The 19,642-nt window shown below is 44.3% G+C and overlaps 1 protein-coding gene across 1 annotated transcript; it reads left to right on the forward strand.

Moving 5' to 3' along the window:
- Positions 1 to 17,139: 17,139 nt before the first annotated feature.
- Positions 17,140 to 19,285, forward strand: FOXC2 (forkhead box C2). The gene has a single exon (XM_082270264.1). It carries the CDS (start codon positions 17,356 to 17,358, stop codon positions 18,754 to 18,756), a length of 1,401 nt encoding a protein of 466 aa, XP_082126390.1. The 5' UTR covers positions 17,140 to 17,355; the 3' UTR covers positions 18,757 to 19,285.
- Positions 19,286 to 19,642: the final 357 nt, after the last annotated feature.

Genomic DNA, 19,642 nt, shown 5'->3' on the forward strand with positions numbered 1-19,642 from the left:
CTGGGGATGGGGAGATGGGATCAGTGGCAGTGCTGGGGATGGGGAGATGAGATCAGTGGCAGTGCTGGGGAAGGGGAGATGGGATCGGTGGCCGTGCTGGGGATGGGGAGATGGGATCAGTGGCAGTGCTGGGGATGGGGAGATGGGATCAGTGGCAGTGCTGGGGATGGGGAGATGGGATCGGTGGCCGTGCTGGAAGGGGGGGGGGGGACTGGATCAGTGGCAGTGCTGGGGATGGGGAGATGGGATCAGTGCCAGTGCTGGGTGGGGGGAGATGGGATCAGTGGCAGTGCTGGGGATGGGAAGATGGGATCAGTGGCAGTGCTGGGGATGGGGAGAGGGGATCAGTGGCAGTGTTGGGGATGGGGAGATGGGATCGGTCGCAGTGCTGGGTTGGGAAGATGGGATCGGTGGCCGTGCTGGGGATGGGCAAATGGGATCAGTGGCAGTGCTGGGGATGGGGAGATGGGATCGGTCGCAGTGCTGGGGAAGGGGAGATGGGATCGGTCGCAGTGCTGGGGAAGGGGAGATGGGATCAGTCGCAGTGCTGGGTGCGGGGAGATGGGATCAGTGGCAGTGCTGGGGATGGGAAGATGGGATCAGTGGCAGTGCTGGGGATGGGGAGAGGGGATCAGTGGCAGTGCTGGGGATGAGGAGATGGGATCAGTCGCAGTGCTGGGTTGGGAAGATGGGATCGGTGGCCGTGCTGGGGATGGGCAAATGGGATCAGTGGCAGTGCTGGGGATGGGGAGATGGGATCGGTCGCAGTGCTGGGTTGGGAAGATGGGATCGGTGGCAGTGCTGGGGATGGGGAGATGGGATCAGTGGCAGTGCTGGGGATGGGGAGATGGGATCGGTGGCAGTGCTGGGGATGGGGAGATGAGATCAGTGGCAGTGCTGGGGAAGGAGAGATGGGATCAGTGGCAGTGTTGGGGATGGGAAGATGGGATCAGTGGCAGTGCTGGGGATGGGGAGATGGGATCAGTGGCAGTGCTGGGGATGGGGAGATGGGATCAGTGGCAGTGTTGGGGATGGGAAGATGGGATCAGTGGCAGTGTTGGGGATGGGAAGATGGGATCAGTGGCAGTGCTAGGGATGGGGAGATGGGATCAGTGGCAGTGCTGGGTGGGGGAGATGGGATCAGTGGCTGTGCTGGGTATAGGGAGATGGGATCAGTGGCAGTGCTGGGGATGGGGAGATGGGATCAGTGGCAGTGCTGGGGATGGGGAGATCGGATCAGTGGCAGTGCTGGGGATGGGAAGATGGGATCAGTGGCAGTGCTGGGAATGGGGAGGTGGGATCAGTGGCAGTGCTGGGGATGGGGAGATGGGATCAGTGGCAGTGCTGGGAATGGGGAGGTGGGATCAGTGGCAGTGCTGGGGATGGGGAGATGGGATCAGTGGCAGTGCTGGGGATAGGGGGATGGGATCAGTGGCAGTGCTAGGGATGGGAAGATGGGGGGGATCAGTGGCAGTGCTGGGGATGGGGAGATGGGATCAGTGGCAGTGCTGGGGATGGGGGGATGGGATCAGTGGCAGTGCTAGGGATGGGAAGATGGGGGGGATCAGTGGCAGTGCTGGGGATGGGGAGATGGGATCAGTGGCAGTGCTGGGGATGGGGGGATGGGATCAGTGGCAGTGCTGGGGATGGGAAGATGGGATCAGTGTGTGAATCAATAAAAACACCCAGCTCTATAGTCTAGGATAGCAGGACACTCCCCTCCTCCTCCCCCCTCCATTCTCTAAACTTGCAGAATGACTTCAGGATGCACTGTTAAATCTTTCCTGTGAAGACTGGAAGTTCAGGGAAGCAGCACTGAAGGAGCAGAGGCCAGCAGCATTAAAAGTTGTAAACTGCGAATGTATATTTTTCTGTGCTAAATGTGTTAGGAGAAAAAAACACAGAGGCTTTAATATTATTTTAAATGTTACATTTGTTATAAAGTTCTACACAAAGGGGGGATCAGGATTATCACTCAATCCAACCCCCCCACCCCCACCCCCACCACCACCACTCTGTTTATCTTTCTTTCTCTCTTTCTTCTCTCCCTCTCTCTCCCCTCCACCCCCTCTCTTAGATGCTGGCATGTGCTAAAGATGGAGATTGCTGAGAGTTCATATTGGCGCTCATTCGGGTCACCAGTTTTATAAGCGGTAATAAACCCCAAACCAAAAATGTAATATATTGCGGGCAGCTTACAGATCATTAGATGTGGTGGCTGCATTCGTTTTCTTTGCTCTGGATTTTTTCCCCTCTGTTTTCCCCTAGAGATCTGGCCAGTGACACACTTCCTGTATTTAAGCGCCCCCCACTCTGGATGAAGGAGCACAGGGGGCACCTTTGGACAACAATTTTGTCAGTCTGGGGGGGGGGGGGAGTGTTAAATGTACTAGCAGATTTAGATACACTAACAAATGGAAGCCAATTTTCAGCTCACACTGCAGTTACAGCAAACAGTTTTTTTTTACCTTTTGGGATAAAGGTTTTCAATGAATAAATAAAAACTGATCATTGTAAGCACCCCTGTCATTGGAAAATGGTTTGTCTTGTCTCTGTGATACATTCTGCTGGAGAGACTGGTCATTTTGAAAAACAGACTTACTGGCTATAAATCACCGGGTGAAAGAAAAGGAAAGAAAGCCTAAAAACGAAAATGAATGACACCCATACATCTAAGAATTGGTACGCTGCAATATAAGAAATATTTACTTTTTGGGTTTACTACTGCTTTAGCCCCCATTCACATTGGAGCGACTTGTCAAATCGCATGACAAGTCGCAGCCTATTGTCGGCAATCACTCTGTTCAAATCTGGAAATTTTTCCGGTACCATGCCTATTTGAAAAAGTAGTTCCTACACTACTTTTGGTGATTTCGGGTGCAATTTGGATAGACATCTGTGCATGAAGCCACCCAAATGTCTTCCAAGTCACACCAGAAGGCTCTGAGGAAGAGGCACAGCCTCGAAACGCGTCAGCCCTCTGCTTCCAGTAAAGACGTTGATCCTCTGGTAGGAGGCAGGTGTATGGAATTGATGTGCCTGAACTTCTTGTTTGTTTGTGAGTATTTGATTTTAAACAATTTTATCCAAATAAACTTGCTGAGGATAATGCGCTAGGCTGGTGCGCCCTTCTTTTGCTTTGTATTTTCACACCAGAAGGTGCACTGACATGCAGCTTTAAAATTGTGCGATTTCAGATGAAGTCACACAATTTTAAAGCCGCAGTCAATGTGAACGAGGGCTTAATGTTCTAAGAGAAGTTTTCTCCTGCAGTGATTTGTATTCCTCACAAGGTGGCGCCAAAGTATCATCACTCCTTCCAAGCTTATTAGAGGCAAGTTTGTTTTTTTTTCTTTAAAATGAAACATTGTATTTAATATCTAGATGGGAGGAATCCCCATTCATCACATATTGTATTGCATTTTACAGAAAATTACAGCGGCTGCAGAATGAAAAGTAAAGATAATTTTTAATAACATTTAATTACAATATGACTTGTGTCACAATTGTATACGCTATATTGTTTATTTTTAATTTACTATTTTTTTACCCCCACGAAAGTGGAATTACCCTTTAACTGTAAATGATGGCCTTAGAATTATTGCTCTCAACCCGATGTTTGCGGCGATGCCTCACGTGTGTGGCACAACTTACACTATAATACCAAAAGTATTGGGACGCCTGCTTTTCCACACACTTTAACCACTTTAACACTGGAGGATTTTGCTGTCTTACGTCCAGGCCACTTTTTGCGATTCGGCACTGTGCGACTTTAACTGACAATTGTGCGGTCATGCGACGCCGTACCCAAACGAAATTTACGTCCTTTTTTTCCCACAAACAGAGCTTTCTTTTGGTGTTATATGATAACCTGTGCGAATTTTACTTTTTGCGCTATAAACAAAAAAAGAGCATACATTTTGAAAAAATAACAATATTTTCCACATTCTTTTTATATGAAATCCCCCCCCCCCCCCAAAAAATGTAAAAATCAATTTTTTTTTACATTTTTGGCCAATTTGTTTTCTGCTACCTATGTTTGGTAAAAAAAATCACAATAAGCGTATTTTGATTGGTTTGCGCAAAAGTTATTGCGTTTACTAACTAAGGGAAAGATTTCTGTCATTTTTGGTGTTTTTTTTTTTTTTTAACGAGTAATGGCGGCGATCTGCGATTTTTTTTTTTGCGGGACTGTGACATTGCGGCGGACAGATCGGACCCTTGACTGACATTTTTGACACTTTTGGGGGTACCAGTGACATTACTACAGTAATCAGTGCTATATATATGCACTGTTACTGTAAAAATGGCACTGGCAGGGAAGGGGTTAATTTTATTGGAGAGGGAGGGGTTAATGTATGCCTGGTGCTTAATAACGTGTGTGGGGGGAGGTGACTGAGTGACACAGGGACAGATCACAGGTTCAGCTATGCTGAACCCTGCAATCTGACCCTGTCTGTCACTTAGGAGATCCGCCCGCTCTGTTTACACAAGCGGGCGGATCTCCACACTCGATTCCCCGACAATCGGGGAAGAGCGGCGGTGATCACCGCCGCTCCTCCCCTGGCCCGACTCCCGCTGTGACTGAATACAGCGGGAGCGACCCTCCGGCGGCGCGCGCGCGCCGCCCACAAGGGGAGGAGTCCAGCGACATAGGTCTACATCGCTGGACGGGAACGAGCCACTCTGCCGCAGTACAGTCAACGTGACTGGTCGGCAAGTGGTTAATGGCATCCCAGTCTTATGGGCCATACACACTATAAGATTTTCTAAGACTTATAGTTTATAAGTCTATAAGATTATAAGACTTTTTCCTTTAGATTTACCAAAACCATATAATATGAGGTCAAACCTAAACACTTTCAATTTGTATGCAATCTGGCAGGCCCTTGCACTATTTAGAAAAGGTAAATCTGAAGGAAAAAGTCTTCAGAAAATCTTATAGTGTGTATGGCCCTTTAGTCCATAGGATTCAATATTGAGTTGGCCCACCCTTTGCAGCTATAACAGCTTCAACTCTTCTGGGAAGGCTGTCCACAAGGTTTAGGAGTGTGTCTATGGGAAGTGTTTGACTATTCTTCCAGAAGCGCATTTGTGAGGTGAGGTACTGATGTTGGACGAGAAGGCCTGACTTGTAGTCTCCACTCTAATTGATCCCAAAGGTGTTCTATCAGGTTTTTTGAGTAGGAGGGGGTGGTCAACCGTATCAAAGACAACCGAAAGATCCAGAAGTAGGAGTACAGAATAGTGTCCATTGCATTATGCTGTTAGTAAGTCATTTGTGAGTTTTAAAAGAGCGGTTTCTGTGGAGTGTTGAGGGCGAAATCCAGACTGAAGGGGATCAAGATGGTTGTTCTTATTGAGGTGGTCTCTCAGTTGTAGACCTGTTCGAGGAGTTTAGAGGAAAAGGGGAGCAAGGAGACAAATGCGCTTCTGGAAGAATGGTCAAACATTTCCATAGACACACTCCTAAACCTTGTGGACAGCCTTCCCAGAAGAGTTGAAGCTGTTATAGCTGCAAAGGGTGGGCCAACTCAATATTGAACCCTATAGACTAAGACTGGAATGCCATTAAAGTTCATGTTGTGTAAAGGCCGCCATCCCAATACTTTTGACAATATAGTGTATGTTTACATACACATGCTTGCCCTACACTCCAGATTTGAATTAAACTGTGTATGGGAGTTCTTTAAAAAAAAATTCATTATTTTTATTTATTTATTTATTTATTTTTTTAACTTTTACACATTTTGTTTTAAATTGTATTGCAATGACAAAGGGGCTGACGGCCCCCTATGTGAAAGTATTGGGCGGGTGACAGGTTTCTTTATAAAGATATTGGGGGTTTATTAGATTCTTCTCTGCAGTGCCCTCTACTGCATCCTTTGCTACAGTAGCCAGGGAATGCCAGCTATGCTTCCCAGAGAAATGGAAGAGCCCAGAAACCTCTGCAGGCACTGGCAGTGGGGGTGGGGGCACACCTTCAGAGCCTCAAAAAAGTGACTGGGAGGCTCTAGAGCTGTATGGATCACTTTTACCTCAAAGCCCTTCACTGGTGTTTACAGGAGAAGTATAGCCAAAACTTTTTTGGTTATACTTCTCCTCTAGGTCACAAGAGTGTAGTTCATTCTGCACTTCTGTGACCCGGTCTCAGTCGACAGGGGGCTAAAGGGGCTAAAGTCCGCTGTTGGCTGACGTCATTCCAGGCTCAGGAAAGATCCCAACCATATGGTCAGGATCAGTGCTAGGACAAGGTCAGCTAGAGCCCAGGGCGAACATGCCAAACTGCACCCCCACCCCCCAGGATATGTGCATGTATGTGTCAGCATAAACCCCCCCCCCCCCATAAAAAAAACACTAATCTGCAAGCCTACTCCTTAAGCATAAATTCCCCTTCCTCCCAATTCAAATCTGCCCCCCTGCTGAAATCCCCCCTCCCTGCAAAAATCTTTGCCCCCCAAAATAAAAACCACTCCTCCTGCCACGAAACCTCTACCTTAAAATTTCCCCTCCCAGTACACATTTTCTCCCCCAATCCCCCCTCCCAGCACAAATTCCCCCCAAATCACCCTTCCTAGCATGTATCTTCTCCCCCCCCCCACCCCCCTCCCAACACAAATCCCCTAAATCGCCACTCGTAGCACTCCTCCCCTGAATTTCCCCAATTAGAACAATACTTATCCCCTGCTGCCCCCCAAATTCCCCCTTCCAACACAAATCCCCTCCCCCCAATATCCTTGTGGTGCCCCTCCACTTCACATGATACTACAGCGCCCAGGGCAGCCACCCCCTCCTGCCCTCCTCTTGTCCCGGCCCTGGTCGGGATCCACCCAGATGCCTGGAATGGCAGCTGGCTCAGTCTCTCAGCGATCCACTGAGAATCTGAGCAAACCTTTCCAGCCCCCTCCACAGCCAGTGAGCACTGGAGGGGTAGAGTAGAGAGCCGGTGGCTGACAGTCCTGGATCTCTGCTCAGAGTGGAGGGGGAGAGCTGAGCGATCAACAATGTTTGTTTGCACAGTTCTCAGAGCCGGAGGTGGACAGATGCAGCATCGGATTGAGTATAAATGTTTGTTTTTTTCTAAGTCCTTACTTCTCTTTTAGGATCAATTCAAGGCTGACATCTGCAGCAGCAGCCTTGAGTTTGCTTTAACCAGGGGTTGGCAAGGTGTCGGCACACAGACACTAGTTTCCATGAGCAGTCCTTACCAGGTCAGCTAGGCTGCAGTGGACTTTTTTGTCTCTGACTCACTGCAGTGAGTCTCAGAGAATCAAACCAATCACCGTTGTGATTGCTCGGAGGCGGGGCCTCCCTTGACTTGGCGGCTTGGCCGCTACCTCCCTCTATCTGGCTGGCGCTGCCCACAAAGTGGATTGGTGGTGGTGAGAGACCTACCTGCACGTCTGCGTGGCAGCGGAGTGATCTCTGTCTGGGTCCTGGCTGGGGGAGGGACTGTCTCTGTCTGTGTGCAGCGGGAGAAGAGAACAGAGAAGGAGAAGAAGGAGGGCAGTCCTGGTGGACAGTGGACTGGAGGAAAATATTATATTGCTAAATAATATATTCTTGCAGGGGGACTGAGGGAAGAGAGGCTGCAGGAGAGAGTCACTAAGGGGGATATATTCTATGGGGAACCTGCCCTGGCCTGGCCTTGCCTGCTCTAAGGGGGATCTATATGAGAGGCGGACCCTGGCCTGCTCTAAGGAGGATCTATATGAGAGGCGGACCCTGGCCTGCTCTAAGGAGGATCTATATGGGGGAACCCTGGCTGGCCTGGCCTGCTCTAAAGAGGGATCTAGGGGGGGCCTGCCTGCCCTTGCCTGCTCTAAAGGGGGATGTATATGGGGAATTTTTCTGGTTTTGTCAGGCTTCACCACCAGGTATGTGACAGACAGAATTTACCCCTAGACTCATACATGAGGCCTATTTTTTTTTTTTTAATTACATATCTATCACAAATAGTCATTGCATTGTGTCTATTATGTTTATTCCTTATGATTGTCTGCGCCATCTAGTGGCCAAAATGTGGTATTTTTCTAAAATACCTCAATCAGAAAAAAAGCACACTATAGCCACTAGATGTAGCCAACAAACATAGGAAATACACATATTGGAGACAATACTGTGATTATTTATGATGGCTGTAATAATGTTTAAGGAATTTTTTTTGATAAATAGACCCTATAATGTCAGGTTAGGTGTACTATTGGTTTTATGTGAGCTGCAGATACAAATCTTTCTAAGGTTGGCCAAGACTGATAATGTTCTTACCCTACACTGCTATGACTTCTCCAGCCAAAATGAGTTTATCCAATCCGACTCCTTGCTCCTAGAACTACCGACACTTCCCTGGCGGTGCAGCAAATCCATCTAAAGGGTAAATCTCCCAGCTTTTTCATTGTGCCAAAGATCACAGACGTAACACCGCGCAGAAGGAGACCAACCTCATGTTCAATTAACCTCTTACTAAAGGAGGCCAGGCCCTGGTGGCGGGAGCTGCCTGGTCTTAGATTTTTCAACTTATCTTGAGTGATAAGAAAGGTCTCCAAGGCGGGCGGAGATTATCAAATTCCAGGAGAGAAAAGTTAGAAATCTGAATCGGCATTAATTCGTGTTTACCACTTCCATGACGCATCTCGTGTTCCTCATATTACAGACCCTGATACGTGACATCTCTGGAAACCTTCAAATCCATCCTCATATCCCACCAGATTTACAAAATTAAAGTCTTACCCCCTCTATGATTGGATTACAGGAACGCTAATGATTATAGTTATTGGACGGTGTCCATTGACTTTCCCCCCACAGCTGAGATCAGGCGATATGTCTGATAGAGCTGTAATGAATATTTGAGTTAAGCTGAGCTCTGGCCTTCTCTTCAGTCTTGCACAGTTGTACCGGCTTCTCTCCTGAAATGGCTTATTCTGATTTCACTGCACACTGTGAGCTTCTCACAATGTGCATTACAAGCTGCAGCAAGTCACACATAGCCCATCTTATTTTCTGGCTTAAGGATGTCTGGCATTATCTAGCCCTGGGGTCCAACTTTAGGGGGGGCAGCATGAGAAGAAAATGTCCTGGTGTCAGTGGGAGTAAACAATGATACAATGTCCCCTCTTTGGTATTGGGGGGGGGGGGATAGTGCCTCCATCATTGGTGTCAGTGGGAGGAATAGTGCTCCATCATTGGTGTCAGTGGAAGGAATAGTGCCCCATGATTGGTGTCAGTGGAAGGAATAGTGGCCCATTGCTGGTGTCAGTGGGTGGAATAATGCCCCATCATTGGTGTCAGTGGGAGGAATAGTGCTCCATTATTGGTGTCAGTGAGAGGACCAGAGCCCCATTGTTGGTGTCAGTGGGAGGAATAGTGGCCCATCATTGGTGTCAGTGGAAGGAATAGTGGTCCCATCATTGGTGTCAGTGGGTGGAATAGTGTCCCATCATTGGTGTCAGTGGGAGGAATAGTGCCCCATCATTAGTGTCAGTGGGAAGAATAGTGCCCCATCATTGGTGTCAGTGGGAGGACCAGAGCCCCAATGTTGGTGTCAGTGGAAGGAATAGGGGTCCCATCATTGGTGTCAGTGGGAGGAATAGTGCCCCATCATGGGTGTCAGTGGGAAGAATAGTGGCCCATCATTGGTGTTAGTGGGAAGAATAGTGCCCCATCATTGGTGTCAGTGGTAAGAATAGTGCCCCATTATTTGTATCAGTGGGAGGACCAGAGCCCCATTGTTGGTGTCAGTGGAAGGAATAGTGGTCCCATCATTACTGTCAGTGGGAGGAATAGTGCCCCATCAATGGTGTCAGTGGGGGGAATAGTGCTCCATCATTGGTGTCAGTGGAAGGAATAGTGCCCCATGATTGGTGTCAGTGGAAGGAATAGTGGCCCATTGCTGGTGTCAGTGGGTGGAATAATGCCCCATCATTGGTGTCAGTGGGAGGAATAGTGCTCCATCATTGGTGTCAGTGGAAGGAATAGTGCCCCATGATTGGTGTCAGTGGAAGGAATAGTGGCCCATTGCTGGTGTCAGTGGGTGGAATAATGCCCCATCATTGGTGTCAGTGGGAGGAATAGTGCTCCATTATTGGTGTCAGTGAGAGGACCAGAGCCCCATTGTTGGTGTCAGTGGGAGGAATAGTGGCCCATCATTGGTGTCAGTGGAAGGAATAGTGGTCCCATCATTGGTGTCAGTGGGTGGAATAGTGTCCCATCATTGGTGTCAGTGGGAGGAATAGTGCCCCATCATTAGTGTCAGTGGGAAGAATAGTGCCCCATCATTGGTGTCAGTGGGAGGACCAGAGCCCCAATGTTGGTGTCAGTGGAAGGAATAGGGGTCCCATCATTGGTGTCAGTGGGAGGAATAGTGCCCCATCATGGGTGTCAGTGGGAAGAATAGTGGCCCATCATTGGTGTTAGTGGGAAGAATAGTGCCCCATCATTGGTGTCAGTGGTAAGAATAGTGCCCCATTATTTGTATCAGTGGGAGGACCAGAGCCCCATTGTTGGTGTCAGTGGAAGGAATAGTGGTCCCATCATTACTGTCAGTGGGAGGAATAGTGCCCCATCAATGGTGTCAGTGGGGGAGAATAGTAGCCCATCGTTGATGTCAGTGGGAGGAATAGTGCCCCATCTTTGGTATCAGTGGGGGGAATAGTGCCCCGTTGTTGGTGTCAGTGGCAGGATCTATACCCCACTGTTGCCGACAGTGGAGGGAATAATGCGCCAAGGGCTGGATAAAAGCAAGCAAAAGGCTACATCTGGCTCCCAGGCTGCAGGTTGGAGACCACTGATCTAGCCTGACTATCTCTGGCTCCGCCCTTTCATTTGTTGAATTTCATTTATTTTAATCATGGAAACTCAGCATCACACATGGGGGTTACCTAGGGAAGTCACAGGAATGCTAACCCTTCCAAACTGACAGCCACCAATGCATTTTGATCTTTGCATATGTCAGGACCTTGATCACTTGAAGTGACTTTGGTTTCCTGGGCGGAGGGATGTAATTCCATTGTCAACCAGTGGGTGTCTACTAGCAGCCAGCAGACCCCAGTAATTAGTTTCCACCTGATGTTGGCTGCTGGGAGAGTATTAAGGGCCTCTCCTACTAAGTGCCTCTCGCTTCAGTGTTTTGCTTTCTGCCAGATACTGCTAGTCCTTATCCTGTTCCTGCCCCTGTCCTGTTTATTGTACCCTGTATTCTGCTGCCTTGTACCTTCTCCCCCTTGTTCCTGACCCCAGTTTTTTTCCCTTTCCCATCTGCTCCCTGCACCTCCAGTTTTCCCCTGCTTTTCGTTGTTCCCCATTTTGTATAAATTGTATATAGTGAGTTGTTACGTTTTCTGTTCGTTAGTGAGGTATTCTGTCACTGTATTTTTTGGTTCACTAGTATTTTTATGTTTGCTGTGTGCTGGTGTTTGGATGGATTTTGTGTTCTACTGTAAATAAATCTCACATAAAGCATGCACAGTCTGCTCCCAGTCTTCCCAGTCCCAGTCTGTCTTCCCTGATGTTGATTCCTGACAGCGCATTTTCTCCCAAAAGTCTGCTTGCATCAGGACTGATGGCTCCTAAGAGAAGTACTGTGGCAGGGGGCCATGATGTTTTCAAGAAGCCATGTACAGCACCCTGCTGACCCCTTCCCTCTGCCTGCATTGCATAGAAAATCACAGAGACCCAGGGCTGCTGTTAGAAATCACGTGGCCCCATACAGCCTAACTCATGGGGCCCCCTCTTCCCAGTTGAAGGTGACAGAGGACATAGATTTATTAGTCCCTTTCTTTGCAGCCTCAGCAGCATTGATGAATGAATAGGAAACCCTCGGAGGCTTCCTGCTCATTCACAAACTGAAGCATAGTAAATACAGTTCACTATGCTTCAGTGATGAACGGACACAGCAGTGATTGGTACAGATCGCTCACTGTGTTCAGGAAAGGAAGGGGCCAGTAAATTACATATTTACTGGTCCCTTTCCCCACTATCTATCCTGAAGCATCTCCCCTTGTGCCCGCAGTAGCTGCCAGTGGAGGAGAAGAAGAGGGGGGAAAGGGGCAAACGAGGGGCCCAGACAGCAGATGGAAAGGGCGTGTGTGCTAGGACCAATCTCCCTGCAGTGCAGCCAGAGGGAGAAGGAGGAGGAGAAGCTAGCAGCACTGCAGGGGGAGGCAGAAGAGGATCGGTGGCTGCAAAAATACAGTACAGTCGGCCCTCCTGCTCAGAAAGTGTCCAGGCCCTCCTTTTGAACTGAAGGGGCCCGGGCCCAGTACAGGAGGGCTGGCTGTACTGCCTTATTAGAAGCCCTGCAGAGACCCAATGATGACATAACTGGGTCTAAAGTAAGGTATATATTGAAAACAGAAATGTTTTATTTAAAAAGGTTATTAGCCCACTGCTGCAGCCTCTCACCTTGTGACATGCTTCAAAGTTAAAATGCTGCAGTCTAGAGCACTGGAGGGAGGGGAGACTGAGGAAATGCTTCCTCCTGCCTGCAGCAGACTGACAACATCATCTTAGCTTAGGTAAAGTCACTGACTGAAGATCAAGGACGGCTTTTTAATTATAAAAGGTCCATTTCAAAACACAAAACAGTTCCACCTTATCTCTGCATGATTTATCTGGTCCGTGTGCCTGCCACAATTAGTTAAAACATAATATCTGGTGATCCTGCCATAAAGGTCCTTGATCAGACCTTTCCTGTGATAGGGTGACTAAGGTCTTCCAATTCAAATTCAAGAATGGCCTACCATTGTCACAGAGGAAGCATATGTGGAATGATTGCAGGTTGATGGAAAGTGGCAGAATAAGGATGGAGAAGATCAGCAGCACTGGAACAAAAAGTGAAGAGCCATATTTTATAAAACTAAAAATAAGCATGGCAACTTATGATACCCAGTGCGGTGATTTGGCAGGAGTAGGACATGTTCACGTTGCAAAGTAAAAATGTGATTGAACAATTGAGGTAAAGATGTGCTGACTCCAATTATCCAATCACAGGCAAGCAAAAATATATTTTTTTAAATTAATTTTCCTTGTGCATGATTGGATATTCTCTGCAAGGTGAATTTTCACTTTGCCGAACCTCATGTACTAAACCAAGTAAAAAAATAATTTTGCAATGTTAAGATGCTCTAATCCTTTAGTAAATCCACTCCAGTGCTTTAGCAAACTAAACATCATACAGATTTACTTAAATGAAATTAATTATGTTTATGCCAGATATATCGCCTGATCTCAGCAGCAGAAAAAAAATTAGTGGACGCCATCCAATACCTATAATCATTAATGTTCCTGTAATCCAATCATAGATGGGGGTAAGACTTTTGTTTTGCAATATTTGGTAGTATTTTACATACTGAAAAAATCATGAGAGTGCATTCTCAAAAACAACCGCAGGGTGGCATCACATCCATTAGAATCATTCAGAACAATCAGCAATGTCGGTAAGTGACACCAGGTGGCGCTGTATACCAAGCTGAAAACCCCATCTCACATTTTTGCTTCTTGTTTGCTGCAAATTTTATGCTAGAAAATTTAATGTCAGTTTACTAAACTTTCACCTCACCAACCATCCTGTATGCAACTTTAATTAAATAAATAATTGCAGTAAATATAATGATTAAGTCAATCATTTATTTTTTATTTTTTAATTTAATTGTATTTATTATTTTAGCTATTCAACGTTGAAAATACACAGATCTCGATGTGTCCTCTCTAGACTATTCAACCTAAAACAGAAAAGGCCAACAATTTCCTTACTTAAAATACTGGTAGACATTTGGGCATTATTCATTTGAAAGGATTTATTGTAAACACATTTTTTACACTGGTGAATTGCAAATATTATTCTGTCGATGTTGCTGATGCGTATATATAGTCAGAAGAATTGCTGCACATAAAATTTATTGGATGAATGTTATGTATGGACACTTTATCCAATATATTTTAGGTGAAGCAATCCTTCTGATAATATATATATATATATATATATATATATATATATATATATATATATATATATATTTATATATATTTATCTATATATTATATATATTTATTTTTATATAAAATATATATTTTTATATCTATGTATTATATTATATGTTTATATAAAATCATATATATATATATATATATATATATATATATATATATATAAAATAATAACATATATATACATATATATATATATAATGGAATTCTATTTTATTTATATATACATATATATATATATATATATATATATATATATATATATATATATATATATATTTTTTTTTTTTTTTTTTTTTTTTTGAAGGATTGCTGCACCTAAAATATATTGGATAAAGTGTCCATACATATCATTCATCCAATAAATTTTATGTGCAGCAATTCTTCTGACTTTTGTTCTATATATGATTTGTGGGACGACGATTGTGATTACTGTTGTGCTGCTCTCCTCACCTGATTTGGATATATAAATTATAATATGTATTTTAATAGATATCAGAAATTTCCCCTGCATTATGTGCAGTATTTTGTTCTGTTGCCATCTACAGATTTTATTCAGCAATAGGAAATTTGCATAAGTGTGTAAGCTCCTAGGTTTAGCTCTCTCCCATCCTATAATGTCCACCCACAGCATGCATATGGCCAGGGAGAAGTGTCCCTCTGCAATTTGCAGGGATCATCTGAACTCCCCTCCACCGCCTGTAACCTGGCTATGTGAAAACAGAAAGTGTTACATTAAATAAACACAAGTATCAGGTTCACTTTAAATGCCCAGAAAACACACTTCCATCTGGGAGTCATTTCGTGCCTAGGCTCCTTTTCTGCCTCGCCTACAAATTCGACCCAATTCAGCGGAAAATTCAACGTGATGTTTCATTTTGTTCCTTTAGCAAAAAAAAAAAAATATTTTTTTTTTAAATAAATTGATATACATATATATATATATATATATATATATCAATTTATATTAAAAAATATTATATATATATATATATATATATGTGTGTATATATGTATGTGTATATATATATAGATATGTATATATGTATGTGATATATATATATATATATATATATATATATATGTGTGTGTGTAAGTGTATATATATATATATGTGTAAGTATATATAGATATGTATATATCTATATGTATATGTATATGTATATATATATATATATATATGTATATATATATATATATATATATATATATATATAAAACATCCTTTATCTATCCCGGGAGTGTTTCTGTTTTAAGTCCACTTTGATTACAAAGTTGCAGATCGCAAATGATCATTTTGGACCCCCCCCCACTGTGGCTGCTAAATTCATGAACTCCAATCGGCTTAATTGGGTCTCCTTTTAGACATTTTTGCAGGTACTTGCTAAAACAAAACATCCCTGTATATTCATTCATTAGCAGCCAGACTCTGCTCTCTGATTAACAAATCTAATTACTGCTAATGGAAACATCAAAAGCTCCAATGAAAGACGTCTAATGAAACTCAAATATATATATATAAAAAAGAAAAGGCACACCTACTGTACGTGAGCAAAACATAGAGATATATTAGTGTATTCATTTAATAAAAAAAAAAAATGATAACAACAATTGAGCTAAAAAAAATAAAAAAATGTAAGTGCGCTGATGATGTACAAATCATGACATCGTAATTACAGTTTTACCAACTACTTTCCTGGGCTATTAAAAATAATTCAAGTTGATACAATTAAAAAATAATTCACATTGTGAAATTCGTATTTATTATTTGGAGTAATTAATAAACTGACAAAATAGGAATAGAGTTAAATTTGTGGAGTGTTTATATAGTTCTAAACTTATTATAGTCGAATTTTAATCATGCATTATATATTTTTAGAGATCCTGGAATTTGTTTTAATTTACACGTTAAAATTTACCATTTTTATTTCCGAGGAAGGCTGAGTGGGGTAATAAATACTTTACTCATAAAATATATATTTTGCAAGTTCTGGGGAAGCTGTGTTGTTTTAGTTTATTCTTTAATCATGCTGTATATATTTTTGGGGTTCTGGGAGAGGCTGAATTGTTTGGATTTATATTTAGATCATGCAGTATATATTTTGGGGGGTTCTGGGGGGAGGCAGAATTGTTTGAATTTATATTTGAATCATGCAGTATATCTTTTGGGGGTTCTGGGGAGGCTGGATTGTTTTAATGTATTATTTATTCATGCAGTATATATTTTGGGGGTTCTTGGGGAAGTTGAATTGTTTGAATTTATACTTAGATCATGCAGTATTTATTTTGGGGGGTTCTGGGGGGAGGCAGAATTGTTTGAATTTATATTTGAATCATGCAGTATATCTTTTGGAGGTTCTGGGGAGGCTGGGTTGTTTTAATGCATTATTTATTCATGCAGTATATATTTTGGGGGTTCTGTGGGGAAGTTGAATTTTTTGAATTTATACTTTAATCATGCAATATATATTTTGGAGGTTCTGTGAAGGCTGTGTTGTTTTAATTTTTTTCTTTAATCATGCAGTATTTTGGGGGTTCCGGGGGAAGCTGAATTGTTTGAATTTATACTTGGATCATGCAGTATATATTTTGTGGGGTTCTGGAGGAAGCAGAATTTTTTTAATTTATATTTTATTTATATAATATTTGGGGGTTTTGGGGAAGCAGGATTTTTTAAACTTATTCTTTATTCATGCAGTATATATTTTTGGGGTTCTGGAGAAGGCTTAGTTGTTTTAATTGATACTCTAATCGTGCAATATATATTTTTGGGGTTTCTGGATAAAGCTGGATTGTTTTATTTTATACATTTATAAAGGAAATATTGTGGGAATGAGGGAAAATGTAATTGTAAGCCAAGTTGTGCAGAGTTCCCAGGCTGAGGTTGCAGGTTGTGTTTGCCCTGTTTTTGGGGCTCTGTGGGTTTAAATCTCAGCTCCATCCAGCCTGCTCCATATTTGGATAAGCAAAGTAAAAAAAAAAAAAAAAAAAGGGATTTGGTGCGAGAGTCCTGTGGAAAAGTCTCTACGAGCTGACTGGCTGCTGGCTCCTCTTCCTGCCCCGTGATTGGCCAGAAGTTGTGGAAGAGGGTGTGGAGGGCTGCCAGTAAAAGCTTAGCTCGCAGAAAAAAGTTTGGAAAAGTTTTCCATAGTTGAGAAAGAAGTCCAGGAGAGCAGAGCTGAGATTTGAGTCACCCCCCACCCTCCTCCTCCTCCTTCCAGCCCTGGCAGAACCGGTACCGGGAGTGGACCTACCCTGGCCATGAGCTGAGGATGGTGCTGAGCTGAAGGTCCAGGCTGTGATTGTGAGTCTTCCAGCTCCAGGGTGACCCCCCAGAGCCCCCTAATCCTGCCTTCTCAGATCTCAGCATCGATGATGCAGGCTCGTTACTCCGTGGGTGACCCCAATGGCCTGGGGGTCGTGCCCTACCTGAGCGAGCAGAACTACTACAGAGCGGCGGGCACCTATGGCACCATGCCCACCCCGATGAGCGTCTACCCTGGGCACGAGCAGTACACCTCTGGCATGAGCAGGTCCTATGGACCCTACCACCACCACCAGCCCTCAGCGCCCAAGGACTTGGTCAAGCCACCCTACAGCTACATCGCCCTCATCACCATGGCCATCCAGAACGCCCCGGACAAGAAGATCACCCTGAATGGCATCTACCAGTTTATCATGGACCGCTTCCCCTTTTACCGGGAGAACAAGCAAGGCTGGCAGAACTCCATCCGACACAACCTGTCCCTAAATGAATGTTTCGTCAAGGTGCCCAGGGATGACAAGAAGCCTGGCAAGGGCAGCTATTGGACCCTGGACCCTGATTCTTACAACATGTTTGAGAATGGCAGCTTCTTGAGGAGGAGAAGGAGGTTCAAGAAGAAAGACCCCAACAAGGACAAGGAGAAGGAGCCTGGCAAAGTCCAAGGTGGCATCACCAACCTGGAGGCACCCAAGGAGGTCCACCAGGAGAAGAAGATCATCATCAAGAGCGAGTCACCAGAACTTCCACCAGTCATTACCAAGGTGGAGAACCTCAGCCCTGATGGTGGCAGTGCCATGCAGGATAGCCCAAGGAGTGTGGCCTCTACCCCATCCGTGTCCACCGACAGCTCCATCCCCGACCACCATTCCTCCAGCAATGGTTTGTCAGGCTTTAGCGTGGAGAACATCATGACCATCAGGACTTCGCCTCATGGGGAGCTGAGCCCAGTGCCATCTGTACCCCACCGGACAGGTATGGTGCCCTCTCTGCCCCTGAACTATGCCCAGAGCCAGCCCTCCATCTACAGCCAGGCCTGCGCCCAGGGCATGGACTCCAGTGCCAGCTACCAGTGCAGCATGAGGGCCATGAGCCTGTATACATCAGACAGAACTGGGCACATGTGCGTGCCCTCCACACTGGAAGAGGGCATCTCAGACCACCACAGCGGAGCCTCATCCCCTCTAAACTCCATGAGCCTAAACTCCAGCCAGGAAGGGGTCCTATCCTCCAGCCACCACCAACAAGGGGGCACCGCTGGCCAAACACCATCCTGGTACCTCAACCATGGGGCAGAGCTCAACCACCTCTCCGGGCACACCTTCAGCTCCCAACAGCAGACTTTCCCCAGCGTCAGGGAGATGTTCAACTCTCACCGCCTTGGCATTGAGGGTTCAGCATTGGCAGAGCACCAGGTAGGCAGCAATGCCAGCTGCCAGATCCCCTACAGGTCTGCCCCCTCTATATATCGCCATAGTAGCCCTTACTCTTACGACTGCACTAAGTACTGACAATCCACCACCAACGCCAATGCACCCAAAACCAAAACTGGCACCATGGAACAATGCAATACCCCCATTACTGCCACCCAGATGGACAGGAGACAACCATGGATCACGTGACTCTACATGGTTATTTTAAATCTTTAACATGAAGAAAATTTAAATATACTTGAACATGGAGAGAAAAAAAACCATACAAAAATATGGTAGGTTTACCCAAAAAATATTAACCAAAAAAAAGTTATATGGACCAACTTTATCTCGACCACCTTGTCTAGAAAATGTTGTGAGGATTATTTAAAACGTTCTCCTTTCTATTCTATAGAACAGCTTGTTATTTAGAAACCTTTTATCCCAAATATTTAAAGTTCAGTTCACTGGATCTTTGTGCTTTTTTTTTTTTAATTTTTTTTTTTTTTTACATTTTTTTTATTGTTATTTTCCAAAAAATATCTAAAAATAGCAGTTTATTCAGACTCGTCTATATTAAGTGATATTTCGTCCAGTTTATGCGTTTTTTCTTATTAAAACTAAGAATATAATTTTAATTTATTTTTTTCCCTCTTGTTGAATTTATGATTTATTTCTTTCGTCTGTTGCTGTATCTTAAATTCTGCTGTCCTGAGACTGACCATTCCTGACTGTTTTCGTGTCTTTTATTTTCCAATTAAATAAACACTTGTTGTGTTACAGCTATCTGTGGGTACAGGGTGTCTGTTTTTATTTTTACTTTCTGTTAATCATTTATCTATTTTTTTTTTAGTTTATTTTCAAGTTTTTATTAGTTTGTGATGCAAGCACAGATATAGAATTTATATTTTTTAAGGTTGTCATTTGCAAAGTGAAACTGTCAGAAATCTATCTATCTATCTATCTATCTATCTATCTATCTATC

Source organism: Pelophylax lessonae, assembly GCF_965119305.1.
Source record: "Pelophylax lessonae genome assembly, chromosome: 10".
In the NCBI taxonomy this organism is placed as follows: domain Eukaryota; kingdom Metazoa; phylum Chordata; class Amphibia; order Anura; family Ranidae; genus Pelophylax; species Pelophylax lessonae.